Consider the following 25,556-nt stretch of genomic DNA (forward strand, 5'->3'; position numbering starts at 1 on the left):
CCAGATTCTCACTAAGCTACACTGGCCTTTTTGACAGATTAGAAACTAAATGTTCAGTAAACGGGGCTTCTCAGGTGGCTCAGTGGTAAAGAATCTGCCTGCCAATGGGTCGGGAAGATCCCCTGGAGGAGGAAATGGCAACCCAGTCCTGTATTCTTGCCGTGGACAGAGGAGCCTGACGGGCTATAGTCCATGGGGTCGCAAGAGTCAGATACAACTTAGTGACTGAACCACCACCTCCCCCCCTTAATAGTTGACTTGCAACCTTGAGAGTTATCAAGCCCACAGTATCTCACCAGCAATAAATGTCTGGTCTGAGAAAGCCACCTGCAACAAGGCATCTTCTAAGGGACACTTCTCAAACATCCTGGGAATCTGAGTCACCAGTCTGGGAGATTTTGATTTAGGAGGTCAGGGGTGAGGGCCTGAGACTCTGCATTCCTACCAAGTGCCTAAGGGATCCTGCTTGATTCACTGGTCCACGGTTATACTTTGTGTAGCAATGTCCTGAAATAATTAGTTATTAAATACTCGACCAGGCTTTCTAGAGGGTAAACCTTGGAATTCATATTTTCACTACATTCTCAAGGTGATTATAATTTTCTCTCTTTTTGTTTTTTTAGTGGGGTTTCTATTTTTATTGTTTTTATTTGCTTGATTTTTTGGTGGTAGAATATATGTAATGTCAAATTTGCCATTTTAACCATTTTGATTGTAGAAAATATTTATTTATTTTTAGCCGTGCAGGCTCTTCTCTAGTTGCCTGAGAGCGGGGGCCACTCTTCTGTGCAGATTTTCTCGCTGCGGTGATTTTTTTGTTGTGGAGCACCGGCTCTAGTCGAGCGGGCTTCGGTAGTTGCGGCTCTCAGACTTCACAGCCGTCTTAGTAGTTATGGTGCTTGGGCTTAGTTGCCCCGCAGCATGTGGGATCTTCCCGGATCGGGGATCAAACCGATGTCCCCTGCATTACAAGGCAGAGTCTTAACCCCTGGGCCCCCAAGAAGCCCCATTTTAACCATTTGAAATTATGCAATTCAAAGGCATTATGCACATGCATGGCACTTGGCAACCATCACTGCTCTTCAGTTCCAGAACTTCTTCATCCAAAAAAGGAAACCCCACATCCTATATCAGTCCCTCCCTATTCTCCTCTTCCCCAGCTGGGGGCAGTCGTGGATCTGTTTGGGGGTCTTGTTTGTTTGGCTGTTTTGCTGCGATGTGACGTTCGGGATCTTAGTTCCCTAACCAGGGATTGAACCTGTGCTCTCTGCAGTGGAAGCACAGAGTCCTAACCACTGGACTGCCAGGGAATTCCCCAAATCTGCTTTCTGTCTCTCTTTCTGTCTATTCTGGATATTTCATAGAAATCGAATCACCCCATATGTGATTTTTTGTGTCTGGCTCCTTTTACCCAGTATGATGCTTTTAAGGTTCATCCGAGTTGTAGCATGTGTCAGTGATTTATTCTTTTCCCAAGGTGTCTCTTATGTCATCTGCAGGTGGAGAACAAGCAGGATCCTATCTGGACAATGTAGCAGTAGGGGCTGAGAGTACAAGCTCTATGATTTGATGGTCAGTTACATCCCCTTGGAAAGCCTCAGTTTGCTCATCTGTAAAATGGGGTAATAGCCCATCCCTCGCAGAGTCGGACACGACTGAAGAGACTTAGCTCACAAGCATAGGACTATTTGCAAAGTGACTGGCATATGTTAAGAGCTCAGTTAACTATTAGGTACTGCTGTTCTTCCATCTTAGGGGTATGCTGTAATCAGTCAGACCAATCTCCTACAGTTGGACATTATGGTTTTTCCTATTTTTCTGCTTTTTCAACAAATGCTGAGACAAACATCTTTAAATACTGTAACACATGTCCCATTATTTCTTTAGCATTAAACCCCAGAAGTGGCATTGATGGGTCAAAATTTTATTTGCATTATGAAATATCTCTGACATGTAGAAAAAACAGGGAATATAGTGAATTCACGGCTTCCACCTGCAGGCTTAGAAAAAATAATTGCAGGTAAGGATGTCCTAAGTAGCTTTTCTGACTGCATTCCTTCCGCTCTCCCCCAGGGGTCGCCACTAGGGCACCCCCACCCCCACCCCCAACCCCATGTCATACCCAGGCAAGTTTGCGTTTTATTACCTGTCCACACATAACTCCTGTTTCTTTTTTTTCTTTTTTTCTCTTTAATCGTATGCATTCGACTCTGTAAACTTCTGCAACTAGCAGCATGCTTTGGGATTGTCAAGGCTGATATACCAAGTGCTGAATCACCCGCTTTCACTGCTGTATAGCGTTCCCCTACGTGAAGATGCTCGAGGCAGTGCTTAGTCGCTCAGTCGTGTCCGACTCTTCGCGACCCCATGGACTGTAGCCCGCCAGGCTCCTCTGTCCCTGAGGATTCTACAGGCAAAAATACTGGAGTGGGTATTCTCCAGGGGATCTTCCCAACCCAGGGATCAAACCCAGGTCTCCCTCATTGCAGGAGAATTCTTTTACTGTCTGAGCCATCCTTGGTGGAAGTGGGTGGGGGGAATGTGCCTAGGTTGGGGGTGTCTCAGATCTGAGCTTAAGTCCTAGTTGGGGAAAGGACAGTAAGAACAGAGGGTGAGAGCGTGGAAGCGCAGATGAAAGACCCCGAGGAAGGTGTTCAGGAAGATCTCTCAAAGAGGGGTTCTCATTTTATAGATGTGAGCCCGAGGCCCATAGAGGGCAAGCCACTTTTCCACAGTCACAGAAGGACTGTTTGCAGAAACCAGCTTCATACATTCATTCCTTCAGCACAAATTAACGAAGCACCTATTCCATGCTACGCATTGTTCCAAGAGCACAGGATATTTAGCAGTCAACAAAACAAAGACCGCCTGCTCCAAGTGTGGGGCTTATTATTCCGAGCGTAATTATGATGAATTGCTAATTATGTTTGCCTCTAGGATTGTAGCAGGAGGGTGATCCCTACTGGGGGCATCGGGGGGGTGCCCCATGAGAGCACCCCATGAGTCACGGCTTTCTCCTAAGCCCCTACTTCCGTCTTTCTGACCGATTCACCCACAGAGTGGGGGTACTCAAAATTAAACAGGGTTTTTTGGGGGACGAGAAGGTGATCTAGAGCGGGGAAGGAAAGGAAAAGCCCTTTGTACCCTGCAGGGTTGTCAATAAAGTTTTGTCGCCTTGGCAACCGCAGGTCCAGTCGAGTTGGGGGTAGGGGGGATGGAAAGAGAGAACAGAAGTGCGCGCGCATTCACCCCCGCTCGTCGGCCGTGGCTTTCCTGCTTTCTCCCTCTGGTGGCCGAAGGTTTAGCCAGAGAAAGAGACAGGGAGGGCGTGACCCTAACGGTGACAGGCGGAGACCTTAGCCAATGGAAGCATGAGTCGCTCCAAGGCCAACCAATTACACGCGGGCTCTGTAGCCGACGGAACCCTCCCTCTCTCTTCTTGTACCCAAATAACCCGACCCAAACCCGAGTTTCGCCCGGAGCGACAGCGCTTTCGGCCAATGAGGGCGTCAACTTCTGGCCGTGGGCGGGGATACGTCTCCATGGCAACGGCGGAAGGACAGCGGCGGCAGCCACTAGGTGCACTTGGCTGCGCTTTGACGGCAGCGCGGGTGTGGCGGGGTTCTGTAGGGGCACCGAAGGGGGGCGATAGGGGCGGGGCACAACGGAGCCTGACCAATGTCGGCGGCGCAAGCTTCTCGGCAATCGAAGAGTGGCGGAGACGTTGGCCAATGGGAGGCCATAGTGGCCGCGGCGGGGCGGGCCCGGCGGGGCTAACTGGAGGCGCGGCGACCCGGTCTGACGAGAGCTGGAGGAGGCTGTGGGAGGTGGTGGCAGCCGCGGCGCGGGCGCCTGAGGAGGAGGAGGAGGAGAAGCGGGTGAGGGGCGGCGCGGGGCCCGACCTCTGAGCCCCTTCTCGGCCCCCGCCCCGCGCCGCCTTGGCTCCCGGTCGTCCCCAGCCCCGTCTGTCCCCCGGCCCGCCCGCCCCTCCTCGTGTCCAGGCGCCTACGTCTCCTGGCCCTTCGGCGAGCCTCACGCTGCTCTCGGTGCCCAGCCCCTTCCCTGTGCTTCCTCCCCCAGTCCCCGCTGTCGCGCTTCAGGCCCTTCCCTGGACCCTCAGCTCGCCCTCTGACTCTGCACTCCCGTCCTTGGCCCTCAGGCGCGTCCCTTGCACTCTCGCCGCCTGCCCAGGCCCCTGGAAACCACCCCCTCCCAGGTCCTCCCCAGGCCTGTGTCTGCTCCCCCCAGTTTCCCTCAGCACCTCAGGCCTTTAACCTGCGTTCTCACTGCCTACCCAGGCTCTACTCTGGAGCCTGGGCGCGCTCCTCGCGGCTCAGGGTTCCTTCCTGGAGCCCCAGGACTCCCCTTGGCCCCGTTTGCTTCTCCAACCCCGTTGTGGAACCCCTGGGCTGCCCCCCTCTACCTTCCCAAGACCCTCCCTGGACCTCCAGGTCCTTCTCTGCTTTCGCTGGAGCCCTGGTCTTCCTGCTGGCTTTTCCTGGGGTCCTCGCTGGGTCCCCAAGCCTTCCTGCCGCCCTCCCCCGCGGGCAGCCCGGGCCTTCTCCCTGCGCTGGCTCCCTCCCTGTTGTGTCCGCATTTTGCCTTTACCCCCTTGCCCCTCTGCAGCTTCAGTTCCGTCCCAGCGCCGTCTCTCAGCGCCCCCTCTTTATTTTTCCTGAGCCTTCGGGTCTCCTCTGCCCCCTTTCCCAGCCGCTGTAGCTCCTGGCCTCTCTCCAGCTCCCCTTCCTCGCATTCCCACGTCGACTCCCCGAAGCACCCTGGTGTGGGTGCCGGGCAGGCCTCCGCCGTCGGGGTTAGGAGGCTTGTTTTGTTTTCGTTTTGCTGGTCGCCGTCCTTCTCCTGTGTTTTTTCTGGGCCTCCTCTGCCTCTCCACACGTTCTTTTTCTCTCCCCCCTCCCCGCGCTTTGTCCTCTGCGCCCCTCCCCCTGAATCCTTGGAGAGAGAGCAGGTGCTGGAGCCTTCTTCGGCTCTCCCTCCCCTCACCACCCCCCCCTCCTGACTGCCTGAGGTTTCACCCCGAGCCTTTGGAGGAGGGCTCCCTAGGGCTCTTGGGGAGGCGGGTGGCGGCCGAGACAGGGAGAGCAGGGGTGGGCTGAGGAACTAGCGGTTCTGGCGGGGCAGGAGCTGCTGCCCGGGGCCCCCTGACTCCCACCTCCTGCAGGTCTAAGCCTTCAGGGTTATCCCAGACTGCCAATTAATGAGCCTTCCCTGGTCTGTAGGGACCTTTGCGTGCCTGCGCGCGTGTGTACATGTATGTGGGAGTCCTAGGAAATCTGCGTGCACACACGGGGTCTGTGAATGTGTGTGTGTGGGCAAGGGGGGGAGTTGTCATAAGTGGTTGGAGGGTTTATGTCTGTGCTCAGGAGGCTGCAGAGGTGCAACTACTAAGGATGGTGGCTGGTATTTCTGGGGGGGTCTCCCCAGTGTCAGAAGCACTTGTTGCATTTCGCCTTCACTGAGAGCCCTGCGAAGTCAGTACGGCCTCTCTCCCCGCTTTATAGATGAGGAGGCCAGAGGGCCCACCCCAGGCTCACAGGGCTCACAAGTGGCACAGAGCAAGCACACACGCAGGATCCCAGCACCGTGCCCCCTGCCCCCCACCCCCTGCCGCCGCCGCCAGAGACAGCATGGTGCGTGGGGCACCATGGGGCCCGACAGAGTAACGGCCAGAGAGCTGTGTGAGAACGACGACCTGGCCACCAGCCTCGTCCTGGACCCCTACCTCGGCTTCCGCACCCACAAGATGAACGTCAGGTGAGGCGACCCCGGGGAGGGTGGACCCAGGGATCTCGGGACCCCTGCCCTGCCACCGCCACCCCTCTGCCCCATCCTCCTCTCAGCTCCCAGCGGGGGTGGGGTGGGGCCTGGGAAGGCCCACAGGGAATAGGCCAAGGCCCTGGGACCCAGGCATGCCCTCTCCCCCAGCCCCGTGCCCCCCCTGCGACGACAGCACCACCTGCGCTCAGCTCTGGAGGCCTTCCTGAGGCAGCGGGACCTGGAGGCTGCGTACCGGGCCCTGACGCTGGGAGGCTGGATGGCCCACTACTTCCAGAGCCGGGGCCCACGGCAGGAGGCTGCCCTCAAGACCCACGTGAGGGAGCCCTTCCCTTTCCTCCCCTTGGCCCTCATGTTCTCCTGTCTCCCCCACCTGTCTCGGGCCCTCTGCCCTGTCGGGCAGACCCTCAGCGCAGCCCCCCAGGACCCCCTGACTTCCTATCCATTGGGACCATCTAAAGCAAGGCTCAGACTCCTAGGACAGGTGCGTTGGGGGGCCCTCTGAGATGGAGTCTAACCTCTTCATTTGACAGATGAGGAAACTGAGGCCCCGACAGGGGAAGTGAGCCCCCTGAGACCACACAGTAAGTCAGTGGCAGAGCAGGACTAGAACCCAGGAGAGAGAGGGCCAAGGACAACCCTGCCCCAGCTCCTCACCCCACCCACCCCCTCACCTCCCCCAGATCTATCGCTACCTCCGCGCCTTCCTGCCTGAAAGTGGCTTCACCATCTTGCCCTGTACCCGTTATTCCATGGAGACAAACGGAGCCAAGATTGTGTCAACTCGCGCATGGTAAGAGGGCAGGACTCGCAGCCCAGGCCTGACAGGAGGCATCTCTCCCCGGGGACCGCTGGGAGAAGACACCCCTGCCCTTGTGGAGGAGACCCCGCACTGAGGCGACAGGGCCACGAAGATGTCTGTGTTGAGAGAAAGAATGCGGGGCCTGGCCCCCAGGACCTCCCTGGCCTACCACAGCCCTGCGGGAGATGAAACCCCCTCCAGGGACCCAGGCTTCCTGGGACTGCTGGGAAAGATCTGACCTTGCGCCCAAGAGTGCACTGCTGTCCTTTTTCTCATCCCTACCAGACCCCGCCCCCCCCCCACCAACAAGTAGCAATCACTGCTGGGTACAAGGGCAGCCCAGTGAGCAGGAAGAACCCTGCCCTCTGCTCACAGTCTAGTGAGAAGGGGGCTGGTAGTGGTGCAAGCTCGCAGGGCTGACTACAGCTGCGCAGTTCTTCCTGAGCCTGCCTGGGAATTTTGAGTGTGTACTTGGGGGCCAGGCCTAGGCTGAGACCCTCATAATGACTAAAGGGTCTAGTGAAGAGCCTGGGGTGCCTGGAGGCGGGGGGCTTCCAGGCAGGACTGGAACGAGGGAAGCTGAGGCAGTGGGTGCCAGAGGAGCCCAGAGCAGGAGAGGATGCGTGCCAGGCATCTGTGGGTGTAGGGCAGCAGTGTGACTTTCAGAGACATTTGGGCAGAGGAGCGCGCTGGCCCGTAGCAGCTCTTCCCACAGGAGGCCTGGGATGAGAGGCCCCTGTCCCCAGCGCTGGTGCTTGGGGAGGTACTCACAGACCCACATTGAGTGGCTTCTTGGCAGGAAAAAGAACGAGAAGCTGGAGTTGCTGGTGGGCTGCATCGCCGAGCTGCGGGAGGCCGACGAGGAGCTACTGAGGGCCGGGGAGAACGACTTCAGCATCATGTACTCGACCCGCAAGCGCAGCGCTCAGCTGTGGCTTGGCCCGGCCGCCTTCATCAACCACGGTGGGGGCGGGGCAAGGGGCCGGCACTGGGGTGGGGGGTGGGGTGGGGGAGGGGCGTGCCCCAGCTTTCTGGCTCCTCTGACCTGAGGTCTCTTCTCTCCCCTGCACACCCACAACTGGTTCCAGACTGCAAACCCAACTGCAAGGTGAGACCTGGGGGTCCCCACATCCCGGGAGGAATGGGCACGTGGGGAGGGGCTTTCGGGTCAGTGAAGAGCTAGAAACTGTCCGGGGTGTCCCCACCTGACCATGCAGCTTCCCACCTGTCCTTCCCCGTGCCGGGAGGTAGGAGGGGACTCTGGTAGAGTCACACTGGAACCCAGTCACACTGTCACCTCCTGGCTGCAGTGCCCGCTCTCCGAACCTTGGTTGGGGGCGGGGCCAGTTGAGGGGGAGGGTGGTGGTGGTGGTGGGCAGACCCGAAGTGCCCCAGTCTGGCCTCCCAGGCAGAAGCCCCTGCAGCTGTGATGATAGCAGGAGGCGGGGGAGGCCTCGGGAGTGAGGTCAGAGAGAGCCCTGCCCTGGAGATCCAGGGCTTCTGCTGATAGGAGGCCCCGGGAGGCAGAGGGAGGCCCCCCTCTTCTGCGTGGGAGGAAGGAATGACGCCCAGCTGGGCCTTGGGCGTGCGCCCTGAAAGTGTGGGCCTCCCTGGCCTTGGCCGTCCTCCAGAGCCCCCCACACGAGGGGGTTGGGGTCCTGGCTCCCCCGCCTGGGCCCTGGTTTGTCCTCTCAGACGGGAAAGGGCGGAACTTGCCTGCTGGCGCAGCTGTGAAGTCGGGCGTGTGGCAGTGTCCTCTGGGCTTCGGGGCACAGACGGTGGGAGGGGGAGGAGGCAGGGCTTGGTGAGGGGGGCACCAGCCGCCTTGTGGTGCAGAGCCAAGGCTGTGCCGGTCAGGGCCAGGAGCTGGAGGAGTAGAGTTTTCCCAGGTGTTGAGGGCGAAGGGGCGCACGCTAGGGCATCTCGGATGGGGCGCCAGGCTGGGGGTGCTGGGAGGTCGTGGCACGGGGGCTCCCCTCGTGTGCGAGCTCGGTCACCCCATGGTGGCTCCCGTGGGGTGCTGGGGGTTGGTGTGGAGGTGGGGTACAGGCCAAGGCTTGTGGGTAGCCCAGGGCAGGGAGGCCCTGAGAGGCCGGCTCCAGAGGGGTCTTAGGCATGGAGGGAATGCGGACACCTGGCATTGCCTGCTCGGGAGACGCCAGCCAGCTGTCCTGGCGTCAGGCAGACCAGTGGCCAGGGCCACTCCCAGGTGTGTGTCAGGCTGGGACAGACAGATGAATGGACAGATGGACAGGCGGGTGGGTGGGAGTCCCGCCTCTTCCAGAGGAGGAACCTAGAGGCAGGCAAGGGGGGTGGTGATCCTGGGTTGAGGCTGGGGGTGGACCCGGGCCTGGATAAGGGGAGGCGGCAGAAGCAGGCGGTGCGGGGCCCGGCCACCCGAGGAGCCAGGGGATGGGCCGGAGGGAGCGGTTCCTGTGCGTTGCCAGGCCCGCTTAGGTCATCGTCCTGCAGCGAGGGCGGGAGCCGGCAAAGCAGTGGGGGGACCAGGGAGCCAGTGCTGAGGGCAGGCCCTGGGCAGGGCGCGTCCCGGGGCTCGGCCCCTGCCCATCCCAGGGGTGGGCCGTGAGGCCAGGGGCCCAGGCCAGGCCAGGCGGTGGGGGCAGAGAGCCAGGCCACCCTCAGGGCGGGGCGCTGAGCCTCCGGCCCCCAGTTTGTGCCTGCAGATGGAAACGCAGCCTGCGTGAAGGTGCTCCGGGACATCGAGCCGGGGGACGAGGTGACCTGTTTCTACGGCGAGGGCTTCTTCGGCGAGAAGAACGAGCACTGTGAATGCTACACCTGCGAGAGGTGGGCTGTGGTCCGTGGGGCTGGGAGCCGGAAGTGCATCCTCGGAGGCCCAGCCCTCCCTCCTCACCGCCCTCCCACCCCCAGGAGAGGCGAGGGCGCTTTCCGACTGCGGCCCAGGGAACCCCTGCCGCCCCGGCCGCTGGACAAGTACGAGCTCCGGGAGACCAAGCGGCGGTTGCAGCAAGGTCTGGACAGGCCCCGGTCCTGTGCCCACCCACCCCCATGGCGCCGGGACCCCTTCTGCGGTGAGCACGGGGTGGGCGCTGTCCCGCAGGCCCATCCCCTGCCCTGTCTTTGCTCTCCTCCTGTCTCGTCCCTCCTCCCACATCACTCCCTGGGTCTGTCCCCTCTGATGACCAGGAAGAGCCTTGGAGGAGGCGGCCTGAGCAGGAGCTTTGCCCTTGCGAGAGCCTTGCTCATGCAGCCGCCCTTTCCTCCCTGCGCTCCCCCACCCGGGCCTCCACAGCCGCCTGCCAGCCCCTGCGCCCCCCGCCCTGCAGCGCCCGCCTAGACGCCTCGCCCCTCTGGCTCCACTGGCTGCCCCAGCCCCAGCTCCGTGTGCGTCCCCGGAGGCGCCGCCGCCTGCAGCCCCGGCGAGCCCCGCCACCTCCGGTTCTCCGAGTTGCCCGCATCTCCCTGCACCGGTGGGGAGGCTGCGGCCCCCACTGCTGCCTGCGGGCGGAGGTCCAGGTGGCCCTGGGTCAGGCCCCCCGCGCCCGCTGGGCCCCCCAGCTGGACTGGCACTGGGCCCGGCGCTACGGGCTGCCTTCTGTGGTCCGTGTGGGTCTGAGCCGCGTGCTGCCAGCCCTGCCTCCCACTGCCAGCGCCGCCCCTGCTAAGACCCCCGGCCCCACCTCTGTCCCCAAGCAGGCCCTGGCCTTCACCCCGTTCTCCCCACCCAAGCGCCTGCGTCTGGTGGTCAGCCATGGCTCCATTGACCTGGATGTCAACAGTGATGGGCCGTGATGGGCTGGACAGGGAGGCCTGGGCTGGGAGAGCAGGGTGTCCTTCCTTGGTCCCCTCCTGCCCAGCTTCTCTGGGAGCCACCTCCAGAAGGAGCTCTTGGACCTCTGGGAAGGAGTTGACCTTCGACTCCAGCACAGCTTTGACCTGGGGGCAGGTTGACTTGGACACCCCCAGGGATCTGACCCCTGACCTTTTGTGACTGCTGACCCCTGAGCCACCCCCACCCTGGCAGGGAGCCCTGGCCACTGCCGCCCACCGCCCACCCCCCACCCCCCGACCGCAGCCCCGGCTCCAGGGCTGAAGGAGCCGTTCCTTGCCCACCTCCTTCTCCTGCTCGGGGAGCGAAGCCATAGGGGCGGGCCGCCTGCAGGCCTGGGGGAGGTGGGGCTGGCTGGAGTGGCCTCCCTAGACACTGCCCTGTGGGGGAGGGGTCAGCTTGCTCTCAGCCTGTGACTGTCTGAGTGGGGGGCGAGGGGGGCTGGCCAGGGGCTCATCCCCACCACCCCCGTGGGTCTCAGGGAGGCCGGGTGCGACCTCATCTTTCTCATGGTGCTATCCCTGGTGCTACTGGGGTGTGGGGGGTCTCTCCCCTCCCCCACACCAGAATGGGATATGTCGGGGGGTTGGAAGCACTTGAACTTTTTATTTTATTAAAACGTTGTTATAAGCAGCGCTCCTGGAAGCGTTTCATTTTGACTTACATTCTGAAGCGGTGTCCGTTGGGAGGGTGAGACCCTACGCCTCGCTGGGGAGACCAGACTGGGACGAGGCAGCCAAGACCTTGGGCCCTGTAAAGCTTGGGAGGGTGAAAGGACAGTGGACTCTGAGGATGACCGGGTACAGAGGCAAGAATGACACTACCACACCAACTGTGCTCATGGAGAATGCTTCCAGACCCATTGTCTCATGCAGGAGGGCGTCTGCCCATTTTCCAGATGAGATCACTGAGGTCCAGCAATTAGAGTGACTCACCCTGGGTCACATGGGGCCAGATCACCCTTGTCTGAAGTCCGAGTCCCTCGTGTGTCACCTGGGTTGGCCTAGCTCCATGAGGCCAGGACAGTGAATTGTCTCATTTCTTGAGATCCAGTTCTGTTTTCAGTTCCCTGACCAGGGATTGAACCTGGGGCCATGGTGGTGAAAGCCCAGAATCCTAACCCCTGGACCACCAGAGAACTCCTCCCACCACCTCTTGATCCTCCCCTCAACCCCCTTTTACAGAAATACTGCTGCTAAAAAAATAAAAATTAAAAAAAAAATACTGCTGCTAAGTTGAGTCAGTCATGTCCAACTCTGTGCGACCCCATAGACGGCAGCCCACCAGGCTCCCCCGTCCCTGGGATTCTCCAGGCAAGAACACTGGAGTGGATTGCCATTTCCTTCTCCAATGCATGAAAGTGACAAGTGAAAGTGAAGTCACTCAGTCGTGTTCGACTTGTCTCAACCCCATGGACTGCAGCCCACCAGGCTCCTCCGTCCATGTCCATGGGATTTTCCAGGCAAGAGTACTGGAGTGGGTTGCCATTGCCTTCTACAGAAATACAGCTGACAATTGGCACTTCCTAATACCGGGCGCCCCCCCAAACCCCTGCAAAGTGTCTTGTGGACATTTTTCTTCTTGTTCATTGAGGCCTCATGAGCATATCACAAGTGTCGCGGTCGGGTGTGGGCTGCAGGCCCTGGTTTATCTCCTCCATGACAACCATGGCAAAGTTTACGCTGGAGGCTGACAAGACCAGGCTGTGTTGGTGAGGAACGTGGAGGGCCTGAGGGGACTGTCGGAAGACCCGGGTGGGCCAACAGGGTGGCCAGTTCACAGCAGGTAACTATTCTTTTTAACTTTAAAATGTTTCATGTACGTATGAAGTTTGAAGTGAAAGTCGCTCAGTTGTGTCTGAGTCTTGGTGGCCCCATGGGCTGTGGCCCATCAGGCTCCTCTGTCCCTGGAATTCTCTAGGCAAGAATACTGGAGTTGGCTGCCATTCCCTTCTCCGGGGGGTCTTCCTGACCCAGGGATAGTATCCAGGTCTTCTGCATTGCAGGCAGACTACCATCTGAGCCACCAGGAAAGACCATTTATGTGTAGCCTGTTTGATTCCTTTGAGAACGAGGAAGTGTGTCTTTGTTCCATGCGAGTCCTACTGAACCCTGTTAGCTTTCTCCCTGAGGTGGGAGAGGACCTCCCAGTCAGCACGTGGCAGTGAGGAGGGTGACAGAGACGGCCGGCACAGCCACTAAGGAACCCGTTCCTCTAAACAAGCAGAAGTCCATGCCTTCTAGACAAATGTGACGACCGAGCAAGTCTTAGCCTGGATGGACGCTGGAGGTTCTGAGGGCCTCCTGGAAGCCCATTTCCCATGTAGTAACTGCACATGCACATGCGCGTTCTGAGCCCAGAGGGCTGAGAGCCTTCATCCAACCCTCAAAAGCGTCTGGACCTGAAAACAACGGAGATGAGGAACCAGCGATCTGGGTCTCTTATCCTCAGCACTGCTGCCGCCTTGAGCTGCCCGTCCTGTGTCTCAGGACGAGGACTGGCCTCTCCATCCTCCACCCAGAGATGCCAGTAGCACCCCCTCCGTGGTGACAAAAATATCTGTGGTCCTTGCCAAATGTACCCCTGGGGGCCATCCTCTGGGACGGTAGGTAGTACAACCACCTCCATCACGGCCCCAGGCACCCTCGCATCTGCCTCCACAGCCGAGCTGCCAAGATGGCCGCGCACCTCTGCAGATGATCCTGGAGGGCAGGCGCATCTGCCTGAGGCCGCAGAGCTGGTACTGCGCCGAGCCCACCATGCACCGCCAGGCAGAGAGAGCCCCAGCCTCAACAGGGAGCTGAGAGACGTCCTTGTCGAATCCTGTGAGCCGTCAGGCCCTGAGTGGGGTGTCGACATGGAGCTGAGTCTGGGCAAGCCCTGGGGGAGGGCCGGAGGGTCGAGGTTCAGGCTGAGAACCCCATCATGGACCAGGTGCCCAGAGCAAGGAAACGGGAAGGCTGGGCCGGAGGAGAAGGAGAAGCAGAAAGCCGAAAGAAATGGGAAATAATTCCAGCCCAGAGTCTCAGAAAGTGCCGCACGCTGTGCCTGAGACAGCAGGGAAAGCCAGGCAGGACACTCAGGCCTGGCTCCCATTTCTCCCCTTGAGGGCGCTCTCTGACCCTTTTACCCTCAGCCTCCAGGAGCTCCCAGGTGGCGCTAGTGGTGAAGAACCCAGAACCCGCCTGCCAATGCAGGTGAAATGGGTTCGATCACTGGCTGGGTCGGGAACATCCCCCTGGAGGAGGGCATGGCAACCCACCCCAGTAGTCTTGCCTGGAGAAGCCCATGGACAGAGGAGCCTGGCAGGCCACAGTCCATGGGGTCACAAAGAGTCGGACACAACTGAGGCGACAGCACACACCAGGAGCTCCAGGGCCCTGTTGGTGGGTTTGGTCATCGTGGGCTTGCTGATCAGAAGGGCAACTGACAGTCACCCCACCACCTGGTGTGATACTGGGCCCCAGAACTAGACCGACATGCTGCAGGTTGTCTAACAGATGGAGATCGCACACCCCCTGAGAGCAGCTGGGCTGGACACTGTTCTGGCTGGTCACACGGCATCATCCTACCCACGGCCCTGGAAAGTGTAGGTGAGATCACCACTGTGATCTGGGTGAGAAGGCCCCAGCCCAGAGGCCTTAGGGAGTCTGTCTGGGGCCACAGGGCTGGCAGGCTTCAGGGCTGGAACTTGAACCCATGTTCAGAGCTCATCCAGGCTCTGAGGTCTTTGGGAAAGAGGCAGGTACCAGAAGGAAGGCTGGCTCTGTGCCCACGGGAGGCCCAGGGCTCGGTTCAGCAGTGGCTTCCATGGGATGGTGTGGTGGATGGACAGAGAGCACAGTGCCAGGAGGGCTCAGGGAGCAAAGGGCTTTGTGATTCTGTGATCCTGAACCTGTCAGGGGAGGCGGGAGCTGCAGAGGGCCGGGAAGAGGGTGGTGGTGATGAGAGGAGGCTGGAAGAGGGTGAGGATGGAGAGGAGGGGGGCGGGGATGCAGGTGAGGGGAGGGGTCGGGGAAGGGAGACGCCAGAGGCCTCTGTTTCCTTTGTCCTGGGAGGCTGACCCGGGGGTTTCAGGATGCAGCCAGGCAACGCTGACCCGGGAGTGGTGGAGGAGGTGTTCACAGCCAGAGTTTGGGGCCTGAGAGTGTTGGTCCGCTGGCTGGAGGTGAGGTGGGTCTGGCCCTGCCCTGGGCTCAGGCATCCAGCAGACAGAGGTGGCCAGCCGGGAGGTTGGGCGAGTCAGAATGTCCGAGAGGTGTTGGAGGGATGGGGCTGGGATCCTGGCCCCAGAAGGGAAGAAGGGGGAACTGGGAGGGGCTGCGGCGGCACTGGCGCCTGTGAAGGTCGGGAGGCCAGCCGAGGCCGCACAGGTGTCAGACCCTGTGCTTGGCACTACCTGGGTGACCTCAGCGAGTGCTCAGACCGCCTCTGGTCCGTGCTGTGACTCAGAGCTGCCTTGCCCGCGTGGCATCGCGGCTTGCTTTCTTCCCTGCGGCAGCGCCACCTCTGTGCGGGCCAGAGGTCTGCAGGTCAGGGGAGGTCGCGAGAATGCCTCACACCGCCCCCCCACCCACTGCCATAGCTTCCAGCCTGTCTGTCTGTCTGAGTCCACACCCTGTGCCCTCATTTGCCCGGGTGCCTTGCAGGTTGTGGTCTGAGAGCGGGAGCCTGGGGCCAAGGTTTCGGTGGAGCCATCGTGGGAAATGGCACGTTGGGGTGTGCCCTGGAGGAGGGGGCGATGAGGGCAGTGTAGAGGTGGGGGGAGGAGTGGAAGCTGCTGTTCTCCCCCCATCTCGCCTAGCCCCTCCCGTCATCCCACCTCTCCTGATAATGGGATTTGCAGCATCTCTCTGCACAGCTGGAGAAACTGAGGTGATGCAGGTCAGGAGGCTTGTCCAGGGCCACCCAGGGAGTCATCATAAGATTAGTAATAGCCACCTTTGAACCCTAGGGTTGAATGGGGACCCTATGAGATCACTGCAGGCAGAGTCTGGGGGTCCGGGCTGCCCCAAGAGGCTGACAGCTTCAGGAGGAAACAGTCAAATCCACCCCCACCCCCCCGCCCATGCCCATCTAGGGTAGGACCGGGCTAGAAGCCCCAGGCTCCAGGTTCTGTCGAGGGTCACTCAGCCTGACTCAGGGCAATGGTGGTGGTGATGGAGGTGGCCAGAAAGGTGACATTTTGAGAAGCATCTGGAATCAGGATGAACCTCAGCATTGTTGTGCCTGAGCTTGGCTGAGGGCAGGCTCAGAGCCGGAGTGGGGTGGGAGCAAAGAATAATTCAGCCTGGAGTTCCAAGTGTCCTGGAGGAGCTCACAGGGAGGAGCTGGCAGGAGAAACTGAAGTGACATGTGTTTGAGCAGACAAGGCTGCTCCTGGCCATGGACAGGTGCTGAGAAGACCGAGGGGGCCAGGCGGGGCACCCTGTTGGGAGAGGCCCAAGTGATGGGTTCGGGGATGTGCCGGGAGGGGAGGGGAGTCAAAGGGGATGGGGGCGAGGGAAAGGAAAGAGCCAGGAATGGTCTGGAGCAGGGAGGGATGACAGGGTCAGTGCTGGGTGGTATGCACATTGCTCCTCTGTACCTGAGATGAGATGGAGGGGGTGGGACTGGTGGTCCAGGAAGGGAAGAGGACCCTGAGGGACTTGAGTGACAGGTGGGGGACTGAGAGGCAGAAGGAGCCTGGAGCCATCCTGGCGGACCAGCGCTGGGGCTCAGCCAAGGCAGACCCTACTGGAGCGGGGCGGGGCTGGGGGGGGGGGAGCTGGGAAGGGGACTGGCGGGGCTCCCTCACCCCTCCCACGACTGGAACCAGTAGTGTCGGCGGCAGGGTAGAGGAAGGGCCTCCCGATGCCCCCTATCCTTACCGACAAGACATTAAAGAGAAATACCAGCAGTAACACCGCTTTATTTGAGGCTTAAAGACGGGGCGGAGGAGGGTGAGGTTTGGGGCAGTGGGGCCCATTTTCCGGGAGACGAGAAGACGGGGTGGGGAATGTCACTGGGGCTAATTCTTAGGAGGAGAAGCCGCGCTCAGACCGTTAGATTTTCCCAGCGAAAGTCCCGTCCTTGATCTGCTCTTTCCAGCGCTGCACCTGGGGGTGGGGAAGAGGGGAGTCGGTGCCGTCCTAACTCAGCCGACCCATCCACCCTCTCCCGGCCTGTCCGCGCGGCCCTCTGTCCGCTCACCCAGCTGATGGGACACAGTGAGTGGTACACGCGGAAGTAGTACTCGCAGGGCTGTGTGCTCTTCCCTCGGCGGTTCATGGTCTTGATGCAGCGATGGCAGTCTGCCGACGGGGACGGGGCGGGGTGGGGCGGGGCGAGCCCGTGGGTAGTCCCGTCCCCACAGGAGGCCCCGCCCTCCCGCCGGGCCCGCACTCTCCCCGCCCCTCGTAGCCACGCCCTCCGAGAGGGCCAGCCCCTCCTCCTCCCCGCAAGGCCCCGCCTATCCTCTCTTCCCACCCTTCCAGGACTCTGTCACACGCCTCCAGGATAGGCCCCGCCCCTTCCGAGATTCAGTCCCAGCCCAACCTGGAAGGCTCCGCTCCGCCCTCCCAGGCCCCGCCCACCTCCCCTAACCCCCGCCCCCTCCACGACTCGGACCTTCTTCTTCCAGGCAAGGCTCCGCTCCTCCCTCGCCCCGCCCTTCCACGGGACGGTCCCGCCCCTTTTAAATAAGGTCACGCCCCTACCTGGTAGGCCCCGCCCCTTCCGAGATTCAGTCCCAGCCCAACCTGGAGGACCCTCTCTTCCCTCGCCCCGCCCCTCCACGGAACGATCCGCCCCTTTAAAAGAGGCCCCGCCCATCACCGATAGGCCCCGGCCGTCGCCGGCTCCCCCTTCCACCCCAACCTGGAGGACCCGACCCTCCACGGAACGATCCCGCCCCTTTTAAACGAGGCCACGCCCCTTTAACGAGGCCCCCGCCTCACCTGCCGTCGCCGGTTCCCCCTCCACCCCAACGGTCTCCGCGTCCTCCGGCGGGGCGCGCCCCTCCCCGCCTCGCACCTTTTCTCACCCGCCGCCTCTGACCTGGCCCGAGAGGTCTTACCCAGGAAGTTTTGGTAGCAGTTGCGGGTCTGGTTCTGGTTGGGGAAGCGCGGGTCGAAGGGCGGCGTTGGCCATTTCCCCTTGCAGGGCTTCGGGCACTCAGCACCCAGCATCGGCGAAGGCGGCGCTGCGGGGAGGGGTGAGCTCCGTGGGGCCGACCCGCACCCCTCGCTCCGCCCGGCGCCTGACGCTCGCCCTGAAGCCCAGCCCCCGTCCCCACCTGTCCGGCGCTCAGCAGGCCGTCGGCGGGTCGCTGACTCAGCTGTGCCTGTGGCTCCGTCGGGGGTGGCCCTTACTGCGGAGTCTCGAGGGTCCCAGCCCAGGAAGCACTACCCCTCGGGCCCGATTGGCTGCGCCCCCCGGAGCCCCAGCCAATGGGCGCCGCTGCGCTACAGGAAACATTGCGGGCCGCCGCGCCGGGTCGGTGCGGACGACCCCCCCTCCGCCACCCGCCGCCCCCTCTCGGTGCCGACGCGCGCACACAGGCAGCAGGCGCTACTCCGGCCGAGTCTCAGACTCGGGCTTTTAATCTCTGCGAAGCTGGGGCACCACGCGGGCTCTCCCGGGCCTCGGCCCCCGCCCCCCGCCCCGTCCCCTATATAAACGTATAGATAGCTCTGGTCTCTACCCGACGAGAAGCACCCCGCCCCTGCCCGGCCTTTTCAGCACCCTGCTTCTTACAGTAGAGGTGCACAGCACCTGGGGGCCTGTGAGGAAGAGGAAAGAGCCAGGGTAAGGGCCGGGCTGCTGGATGCCAGGGCCAGGTGTCCGGCGGACCTACAGGGCTCAGGGGCTACCTGGCCCCGCTAGGCTCCTCTGGACACTGGCGACTGAAGTTGAGTCCGTCCCATCCCACTACTGAGACTGCTGCGAGTGCGGCCTGCTGGAGAGAGAGAGAGAGAGAAAGCTAGAGAGGGCTTGGGGGACCCGCGGGAAGAGAGGAGTGAGTGTAGATGGGGGGTGGTTCCTGCTCCAGGGCCCGGCAGGCCTGACCTGGAGCCCATGTGTCCTCCGAGGTCCCTCCTAGCTTTCCCTCCCCCCTGCCTCCCCAGTGTCAAGCCTGACTCTGGATCCTTCACCCCAGCATCCAAATGCACTAACATCTCCTTCCTCTCAAGAAGTCCTATCCTGTCCCACATCCTAAATCAGCTTCCTCTTCAGGTTCCTCCTTCCCTTCCAGCGAATTCCTTGGAAAGAGCTGGTTAACGCCTCCTCTCCAATTCCCCACTTTACGTATGTGTGTGTGTGTGTTTAACGACTGGGGAAATACACACCCTGCAAAAATTACCGCTGTAATGATTTGAAAGTGTGCAACTCAGTGGCGTTAAATTGCACTCAAATATTGTGCAACCACGTAGTTCCCAGGACGTTTTCATCATCCCAGAAGGAAACCTCACATCCTTGAGGCAGTCACTCCCCATCCCTCCCACCCCTTGCAGCTCCCGGCAGGCAGCCACCAATCTGTTTCCTGTCTCTTGGGATTTGCCTCATCTGGACGTTTCATGCAAACCACATTGCACACGACATGGCCTTGTGTGTCTGGCTCCTTTCACTCAGCCACGTTTTCAAGAGTCGCAGCTCACCTGAGCCTACCCCATTCAGGTCCTCCCTCTTCCCCTCCTTGCTGTTAAATCCAGAGGTTCTGTCTCCTCCCATCTTCCTTCACCTGCTTGCAGCATTCGACACAGCTGCTCCCACGATGTTCCTGGTCATTTTCTTCACTTGGTGGGTTCAGGAGGCTGTTCCGTGCTCACCCTCTCTGACCGTGTTTTCCCTTTCCCTAAACACCGTGGACCCTGTCTCTACCTGCCCTCACTAGCTGGTGACCTCCAGGCTCATAGCTTGCAGAAACTGTCCATGTTTTGGTGACTCCCCACATCATTCTAGACTCGTGTCCAGCCGCTTACCCCACATCCTCACCTGACATCTCAGAGGAAAGATGTCCAGGACAGAATTCCCAGTCTTCTCCCTGACACCTGCTCCGCCCACAGCCTCCGCTGCCGCTCCTTCTGGGTGTCCCTGATCCCAAACCTCGAGGTCACCCTTGGTGCCACATCAAACACGCACAGCCCATGAGGTGACCCATGGGCTCAACCATCAGAGCATCTGCAGAGCCCCACTCCTCCGTACTCCCGTCCCTGCCTCTCTGGTCCAAGCCACCATCACTTTTGCCTCGGTCACCATGGCAACGGCCTGTCCCACTCCTCTCCTGGCGTCCATCTGTCCCCCTCCACCTCTCCACCCTTCAGCCAGAGAGCGTCCTTTCTAATATATGTAAGTTCCAGCCGTCCTGCTCAAAACCCTCCAGGGCCACTCAGCAGCGAACCCACACTACTTCAGGTGGACTGCAAGGCCCTGTGTGACCGCGATTCCCACCCCAGGATGTCCCAGAGCTCCGAGACAGTCCAACACATCACGTGCTCTCCTGCCTCAGGGACTCTGCCGCGGCTGTCCTTTCTGAAGGGACATCCCCAGATGTCCGCACAGCTTCCTCACCTACCTCCTTGAGATCTTCACACAGATGATGCCAGCTCACTGAGTCCCTCCTGGACCAACTCAACTCAGTCCCGGAACCTGCCTACCCCCACACCTAACTCTCCCTACCCTGCGATGTGCCCAGAGCCCTCCCACTTTCTAATGTACGATATAATTAATGTGGATTCTGTCGTCAGAGTTGCCAACCTCAGCACTATTGCGATCTTGTAGGGCTTCATCCTTTGGTGGGGGGCACCATCCCTTACACTGTGGGATGTTGAGGGGTATCCCTGGGCTCCACAAAGATGCCAGGAGCAACCCCCTCCCCTGAATTGCTCCGTGCCATGTCCCTAGTGCATAGAATGATGCCTGGCACCTGGTCGATGCTCACTCTATGCTGAGAGCCCAGAGGGAAGTGAGGAAAGAGGGAGTGAGCCCCCTGCCTCCTCGTGGACACCAGGTAGAGAGGATCATGACCACCGCCAAATACCTGGGCGAAGGAGCGAAGGCGCCCAGCTCCTCCTTTATCTTCTCTACCTTGAAGGCCTCGTCCTTCATACTCTGGATTTCCAAGAGGGTGGGCAGGAGGATCTCCAAGTTCGACCCCACTGTGGCCACAGGGCCCTGGTCTGGCCCCCTCTCAGGTTCTTGAGACACCTTCCTGGGCTGCTGGGAGACCCTGGCCTCCATCTTTGAGATGGGGGTCAGCGAGGTGGGTGACTCGGGTATGTCCTCCCACCTCGTGGCGGGCAGAGGGATGGGAGTCTGAAAGGCAACATTCATCTTGGGGCTGCTGGCCACATGCCTGGGGCGAGAGGACACATTGGAAGGTCCCTTTGAGTCCTGGGGCATCTCCTCCACCCTGACCCCCAACTGTGGCTGCTCCCTGACCCCCGCCAGTGTCTCCTCCAGCATGGACAAATGGGTGGGGCTAAGGGGTACCCTGCCCATCGTGGACAAGTCACGCCCCTGTGAAGTTGAGAACCAGGAGGGCAGGTCGACCAGAGCCGACCTCAAGGTGGGATCCTTGGAGCCGGCAATGATCATCAGCTTGGCAAGGGTGAGCCCTTCCACAGAGAAGGGCCTGGTCTGCTCCTGGGGGGCTTGTTGGATGGCCAGTTTCTTGGACTTGACCCACTTCTTCTGCTGCCCCACCTCCTTGGATTTGAAGCCTGGCATGTCCTGAGCGATCTCTTCCTTCATTGTGTGGACCCTGTCCTCCAGCTTGCCCTTGCCCTTCAAGCCGTCCACGGCGATCTCCTGGGCCCTGCGGATCAGGACTTCCTCCGACATCTTCTCGGTGGTGGTAAAAGGCACCTCCACGGTCGTTTTCTGAGTTCTCGTCTCTACCACGTTCTTCTCCTTGGTGCCCATCAACTTCACTGGCTCTGGCTTCGCTTCAGGCTTCCTCTTCTCAAGCAGGTCCCCTGTGTGGCTTCTGGCAGGCACCACGCTGACACTGTCAGGGCCCAGTGTCATGCGGTGTTGGGTGGATGAGGTCAGATCCTTCAGGGATGGGGCAGGTAGGAACACAGATTTTCTGTTGGGAGCAGGGTGGGAAACAGCCTTTGGGGAAACACCAAGTGTTCCTGGGGCCCTCTGAGATGGCACAGCCATGGCTGGGGCCTTCTGGGGGATGGCTGGTGCATGACGGGGCTTCTGAGATGGGCCAGGCACGGCTGTGGCCTTTTGGGGAACGGTTGGTGCATGAGGGGGGTTCTGAAATGGGCCTTTTTGGGGAGCACGAGGATAAGCTGTGGCCTTCTGGGAGGGGCCAGGCGCAGTGGACATCTGCAGTGGAGCCGGCACAGCCGAGACCCTCTTAGACTGGTCAAGGATGAAGGGAGCCTTCCGAGGGGCAGCGGGCACAGCTGGAGGCTTCCAGGTGCGCGGCAGCGGCCTGGCCTTCTCGTTGAAACTGGGGAAGTCGGGAGTGTAGGCGGCTGGGCGGATGGAGCAGGTGGACATGGTGCTGGTCTCAGGGTCCATCAGGTTGTGCACATCCTGCTGCCACGCGCACATATCCAGGTCGTCACAGGCGCCCAGCAGGGGCATTTCAGGGCTGTCCTCCGAGATGCAGTGTAAAGGGGTCTCCAATAAGCCTGCCAGGCACGTGCCACCCTCAGAGTCAGAGCAACCCTGCGGGTGGGGGACGGGAGGGCATTGGTGGTCAGGCTGCTGGAGACGCCTGGAAGCCGGCCGTGGCCCCACCTCCCTTAGAACCGGAAGTGCAGACCCCCGCCCCTCCCCCCTCAGGCCCGGGGGTCCAGGCCCCCAGCCCCCCCTGCCCTGTCTCAAGTGTTGCCCCAGCCCTGGGTATACAACTGCCTTGGGAGAAGACTCCATGTGGTCTGGTGTGTTGGAAATGATGCTGAAGATGGTCCGAATGGTGATGCTGGGCTCCTCTGGGGGGGTGGGGGGAGGGGATGCAGGGAGAAAACTGTCTGAGCCCTCCGCAGAAGAGTCAGAATTTCGGGGGTCCATTCATGGAGGGGGATGTGTGCTCACCAGAAACTTGGATTTCAGTCTTCGGTCTGCCAGAGGGGAGGTCGGGTTGGGGCCTGCAGGGGAAATTTGGTGTGAGTCTGGCAGCTTCTGCACCGAGACCCACCCCCGGCCCCCTTGCCCTGCTGGTCGACGAGGCCCGAGCCTACTTCTTTTCCGTGGATTTCTTCGTGGCATCCGTGTGCTCCAGCTGGGACCACACGAGAGGCAGAGAGTCGCCCACGGCCTGAGACTTGAATTTGCGCTTGAGGGTCTGGCGGTGCGTGTGGAGGGGTGGCTGGTCAGGAGGTGCAGCCCCTCAAGCCCTCACGCCCCGCCCTGCTCCCCCCGACACCCCCCCCCCAGGCCCAGTGGGGCCGCTCACCTTGACCTTCTGTTTTTGAGCTGTCAGAATCTTGTAAGGAAAGGTGGGCTCGACAGTTGTGACTGGAAATAGACAGGGTCCCGTCACGTCAAGGACCCAGGGATGATGGGCGGAGGCCCCGAGGAGACTCACGGGGGGCTCGGCCAGGGGACAGAGGGGAAGAGAGGGACTGCTGAGGCTCTGTCCACGCCTGGCGGAGGAGCTGAGACTGGGGGATGGGCCCAGTGGACACCCCAGCCAGCTCACCTGAACGTCTGTGGTGGGACGGGACCTGTGGAAGGGGAGGGGGCAGTCAGGAAGGGGAGTCTGCTCCTGGTGTCCACATCTCCACTACCTTCCCAGTCCAGACCCCCAGCCCCTCCACCCGCCTCAGACCCGGGGGTCCAGGTCCCCAGCCCCCTTCCCAGGGCTCCTGTACTTTCATGGCTTTTGGTCCTGACTCCCGCTGGAATCTAGAACCATAGCTGCCCCCAGGGGTCCCTGGGGGTCAGGGCTGCACCTGGAGGCGCCAGGTGGAGGCAGGAGGCCCTAGGTGAGAGGGGCCCGTGGGGGGCGTGTGCAGGGTCCTGGGGGCCCAGGAAGTGGCCGGCTGCTGGAGCTGGTTGATCAGGCGCATCCAGCGGTCGAACAGGAAGCCGACCTCGCTGTCGGGGGCGTCCAGCTCCAAGTAGTAGTAGCGGCCCGTGACCAGGCGCAGCTTCAAGCGCCAGGCGGACAGGTCGTGGACGTAGAGGTGGGCCAGGTCCAGCGGTATCATCCTGGGAGGGGGAGACGGCGGTGGTAGAGCGCGCGACCGGGGTGCGGGGGCCGGCGGCGGTAGAGCGCGCCCCCGGTAGAGCGCACACGGGCGCGGACGGAGGCACCTGGTAAGGACGAGGTTGGAGCACTCCCTGTCCTCGGGGGGCTGCGCCAGCAGCAGCATGTCCGGCAGCACCAGGCCTGGCAGGGAGGCGGCCACGCCCATGGTCACTCGGTTGGTCCTCTGGTGCACGTACACCGGGGCCCCTCGATTGGTCACCTGGGGGGTCCGGGGAGAGGGGCTGGGACCACTCGGGTTTCTTACGCTCCTCTGGCTCCCCCACAGCGAGTCCCCCACCCCCATCAAGCCCCCCAGCTGCCTCTTGCCCGCCGAATCCCCCAGCCCGGGTGGGGGGGTGGGGGGGTCTCCTGCCCCTCCTGCCCCTCTTCCGCCCGCGGGGCACAGGGAGCCGGGGACCTGGACGAAGTTACTCTCGAACATGGGCAGCGGGCGGAGGGGCAAGTGCTCCCCCTGCTGGAGGGTCTTCTGCAGCTCGCCCAGAGTGGGGACCCACTGCGGGGGGCCCCGGAGCGGCTCCGGACGCCTCAAGTTCCGGAGCCGGTTCATGGCGGCTGCAGAAAGGACGGGTCACCCGGGCGCGCCGAGGCAGGGACCCGGCACCCCGGGGCCTGGCTGCCCCGGCCCCCGCCCCAGCCCACCGGGCTTAGCCCCTCGGACTTCAGCGGCTCCAGCGGGTGGAGCTTCCCCGGGGCTCGGGCATGGCCCTGCGGGGCTGGTCCGCGCCGGCCTGGGGGAGGAGCCTTCCTCGGAGGGGCTTTGTGACCTCATGGACCACGGGTGCGGCGCTTCCCGGAACTGCCCAGGGACAGTGGGCTCCCTTCTCCTCCTGGGACCCTGCCCTGGAGTCCCAGGGGCTGAATCAGAATCCCCCCTGCAGACCCAAACTAGCGACAACCCAGGGCCCTGGGAGGGCTCCTCTGGGAGGCTGTAAATGGATAATTAAATCCAAGGGTTTCTGACTCTTAAAGAGGGGGAGGCTTCAGTTACAGTCTCCACTTGCCACTGACCCTTCTCCAGACCTGGGAAAGGTCCGTGCTGCCAGGGGCCTCAGTTTCCCTGTATCTAACTTGTGTCTGTGGCAGTGGTTGCCTTTGTTACAACCTTACATTGTTGTTACGTTGTTACATTGTTACAACGAACTTGTACTGGCCCAGTGCTGTGCCTTCGACATCACGTTTGGAGTGAACCAGACTGGGCAGTCAAACTGACTCTCCCTAGCTATGTGGCCTTAAACGACAGGATTCTCCAGGAGCCTGTTCCCTTCTTTGTAAAATGAGGCGGGTGGGTACCGGGGAGTGCAGGGAATCTTGTAAATAAAACCCCACACTTAGGGCCTGGCCCAGAGCAGGCCTGCAATGAATGGTCATTCTTGTCCCCTTCTGAGGTCTTTTGGGGAGGGTGGGTGCTGCTACTCTGTCACTCTAAATACAGTGTTTATTTTCTTTTTTTAATGTGTCATGCAAAATACGTGGTCATTGTAAAAGTTCTGGAAAATACAGAAAAGCACAAATAATGAAAGTCACCAGCAACCTCACCCCTACCTTCTACCCTGAGCTGGCCATTGCCAACATTTTGGTGTATTTCCTTCTAGGGTTTTAAAATAATCCATATATCTATCTATATCTACATACCTACATGTGTAAAAACACACACAGTGGGGATCACACAGTGGTTTGTAGCCCGCTCCTTCTATGTCAAAGGCAGGCTCTGGAACATCTCTCTTCACAGCTGGTGTGTTCTGTCACATAGATAGGCACTATAATTTATATAACCGTCCCCTACTGTCGGGCATCTAGGCTGTTTTCAATTTGCTGTTGTAAACACTGCCATAAAGGACAGCCTTGAACTTGCAACTTTGCCCTGTACTGGTAAACTTCTGGAATCTTCTATTAAATATTTATTGAGTGCCTATGAAGTGCTGGCCACC

The 25,556-nt window shown here is 60.7% G+C and overlaps 4 protein-coding genes across 8 annotated transcripts; 1 reads left to right on the forward strand and 3 right to left on the reverse strand.

Moving 5' to 3' along the window:
- Positions 1 to 2,127: 2,127 nt before the first annotated feature.
- On the reverse strand, positions 2,128 to 5,466 carry LOC139029977 (uncharacterized). The gene is made up of 3 exons (XM_070451569.1): positions 5,458 to 5,466; positions 4,609 to 4,953; positions 2,128 to 3,852 (listed from the first exon to the last, which is right to left on the reverse strand). The coding sequence occupies exons 1-3, from the start codon at positions 5,464 to 5,466 to the stop codon at positions 3,157 to 3,159; spliced, it is 1,050 nt and encodes a 349-aa protein (XP_070307670.1). The 3' UTR covers positions 2,128 to 3,156.
- On the forward strand, positions 3,772 to 11,042 carry KMT5C (lysine methyltransferase 5C). Of its 2 annotated transcripts, none has more exons than XM_070450335.1 (9): positions 3,772 to 3,878; positions 5,523 to 5,775; positions 5,947 to 6,112; positions 6,480 to 6,589; positions 7,398 to 7,561; positions 7,687 to 7,706; positions 9,270 to 9,406; positions 9,491 to 9,651; positions 9,873 to 11,042. In XM_070450335.1, exons 2-9 carry the CDS (start codon positions 5,666 to 5,668, stop codon positions 10,370 to 10,372), a joined length of 1,368 nt encoding a protein of 455 aa, XP_070306436.1. In that variant the 5' UTR covers positions 3,772 to 3,878; positions 5,523 to 5,665; the 3' UTR covers positions 10,373 to 11,042. The 2 variants fall into 2 exon arrangements, with proteins under 2 accessions (XP_070306436.1, XP_070306437.1); XM_070450336.1 differs by having other exon boundaries at positions 9,491 to 9,591.
- Positions 11,043 to 16,300: 5,258 nt separating this feature from the next.
- COX6B2 (cytochrome c oxidase subunit 6B2) lies at positions 16,301 to 17,789 on the reverse strand. The gene is made up of 4 exons (XM_020889595.2): positions 17,686 to 17,789; positions 17,467 to 17,592; positions 16,602 to 16,702; positions 16,301 to 16,507 (listed from the first exon to the last, which is right to left on the reverse strand). Exons 2-4 carry the CDS (start codon positions 17,576 to 17,578, stop codon positions 16,454 to 16,456), a joined length of 267 nt encoding a protein of 88 aa, XP_020745254.2. The 5' UTR covers positions 17,579 to 17,592; positions 17,686 to 17,789; the 3' UTR covers positions 16,301 to 16,453.
- A 279-nt stretch (positions 17,790 to 18,068) lies between these two features.
- GARIN5B (golgi associated RAB2 interactor family member 5B) lies at positions 18,069 to 24,184 on the reverse strand. Of its 4 annotated transcripts, XR_002313193.2 has the most exons (11): positions 24,026 to 24,184; positions 23,673 to 23,827; positions 23,309 to 23,567; positions 23,056 to 23,080; positions 22,810 to 22,871; positions 22,595 to 22,698; positions 22,449 to 22,501; positions 22,269 to 22,345; positions 20,431 to 22,079; positions 18,263 to 18,348; positions 18,069 to 18,172 (listed from the first exon to the last, which is right to left on the reverse strand). XR_002313193.2 is itself a non-coding variant. In XM_020889593.2 (10 exons), the coding sequence occupies exons 1-10, from the start codon at positions 24,173 to 24,175 to the stop codon at positions 18,321 to 18,323; spliced, it is 2,559 nt and encodes an 852-aa protein (XP_020745252.2). In that variant the 5' UTR covers positions 24,176 to 24,184; the 3' UTR covers positions 18,069 to 18,320. The 4 variants fall into 4 exon arrangements, 3 of the variants coding, with proteins under 3 accessions (XP_020745252.2, XP_020745251.2, XP_070306438.1); XM_020889593.2 differs by having other exon boundaries at positions 18,069 to 18,345; XM_020889592.2 differs by having other exon boundaries at positions 18,069 to 18,348.
- Positions 24,185 to 25,556: the final 1,372 nt, after the last annotated feature.

This window comes from Odocoileus virginianus, chromosome 20 (genome assembly GCF_023699985.2).
Source record: "Odocoileus virginianus isolate 20LAN1187 ecotype Illinois chromosome 20, Ovbor_1.2, whole genome shotgun sequence".
Lineage (NCBI taxonomy): Eukaryota > Metazoa > Chordata > Mammalia > Artiodactyla > Cervidae > Odocoileus > Odocoileus virginianus.

Bases quoted from the DNA above. Each gene is read 5' to 3' on its own strand.
- KMT5C (XM_070450335.1), top strand. From the start codon at position 5,666: ATGGGGCCCGACAGAGTAACGGCCAGAGAGCTGTGTGAGAACGACGAC. The intron at 7,707-9,269 runs GTGAGACCTGGG...TCCGGCCCCCAG, and splicing joins ACTGCAAACCCAACTGCAAG to TTTGTGCCTGCAGATGGAAA. The intron at 9,407-9,490 runs GTGGGCTGTGGT...TCCCACCCCCAG, and splicing joins GAATGCTACACCTGCGAGAG to GAGAGGCGAGGGCGCTTTCC.
- GARIN5B (XM_070450337.1), bottom strand. From the start codon at position 24,175: ATGAACCGGCTCCGGAACTTGAGGCGTCCGGAGCCGCTCCGGGGCCCC. The intron at 23,568-23,672 runs GTGCCTCCGTCC...TCCCCCTCCCAG, and splicing joins TCCAACCTCGTCCTTACCAG to GATGATACCGCTGGACCTGG. The intron at 23,081-23,308 runs GTGCAGCCCTGA...CCCCTTCCACAG, and splicing joins CCTCCACCTGGCGCCTCCAG to GTCCCGTCCCACCACAGACG.
- COX6B2 (XM_020889595.2), bottom strand. From the start codon at position 17,578: ATGCTGGGTGCTGAGTGCCCGAAGCCCTGCAAGGGGAAATGGCCAACG. The intron at 16,703-17,466 runs GTAAGACCTCTC...CCCCGTCGGCAG, and splicing joins CTGCTACCAAAACTTCCTGG to ACTGCCATCGCTGCATCAAG. The intron at 16,508-16,601 runs GTGAGCGGACAG...CCCCACCCCCAG, and splicing joins CACTGTGTCCCATCAGCTGG to GTGCAGCGCTGGAAAGAGCA.
- LOC139029977 (XM_070451569.1), bottom strand. The intron at 3,853-4,608 runs GTAAAGGCAAAA...CCTCCTCCTCAG, and splicing joins AGCTGCAGAGGGGCAAGGGG to GCGCCCGCGCCGCGGCTGCC.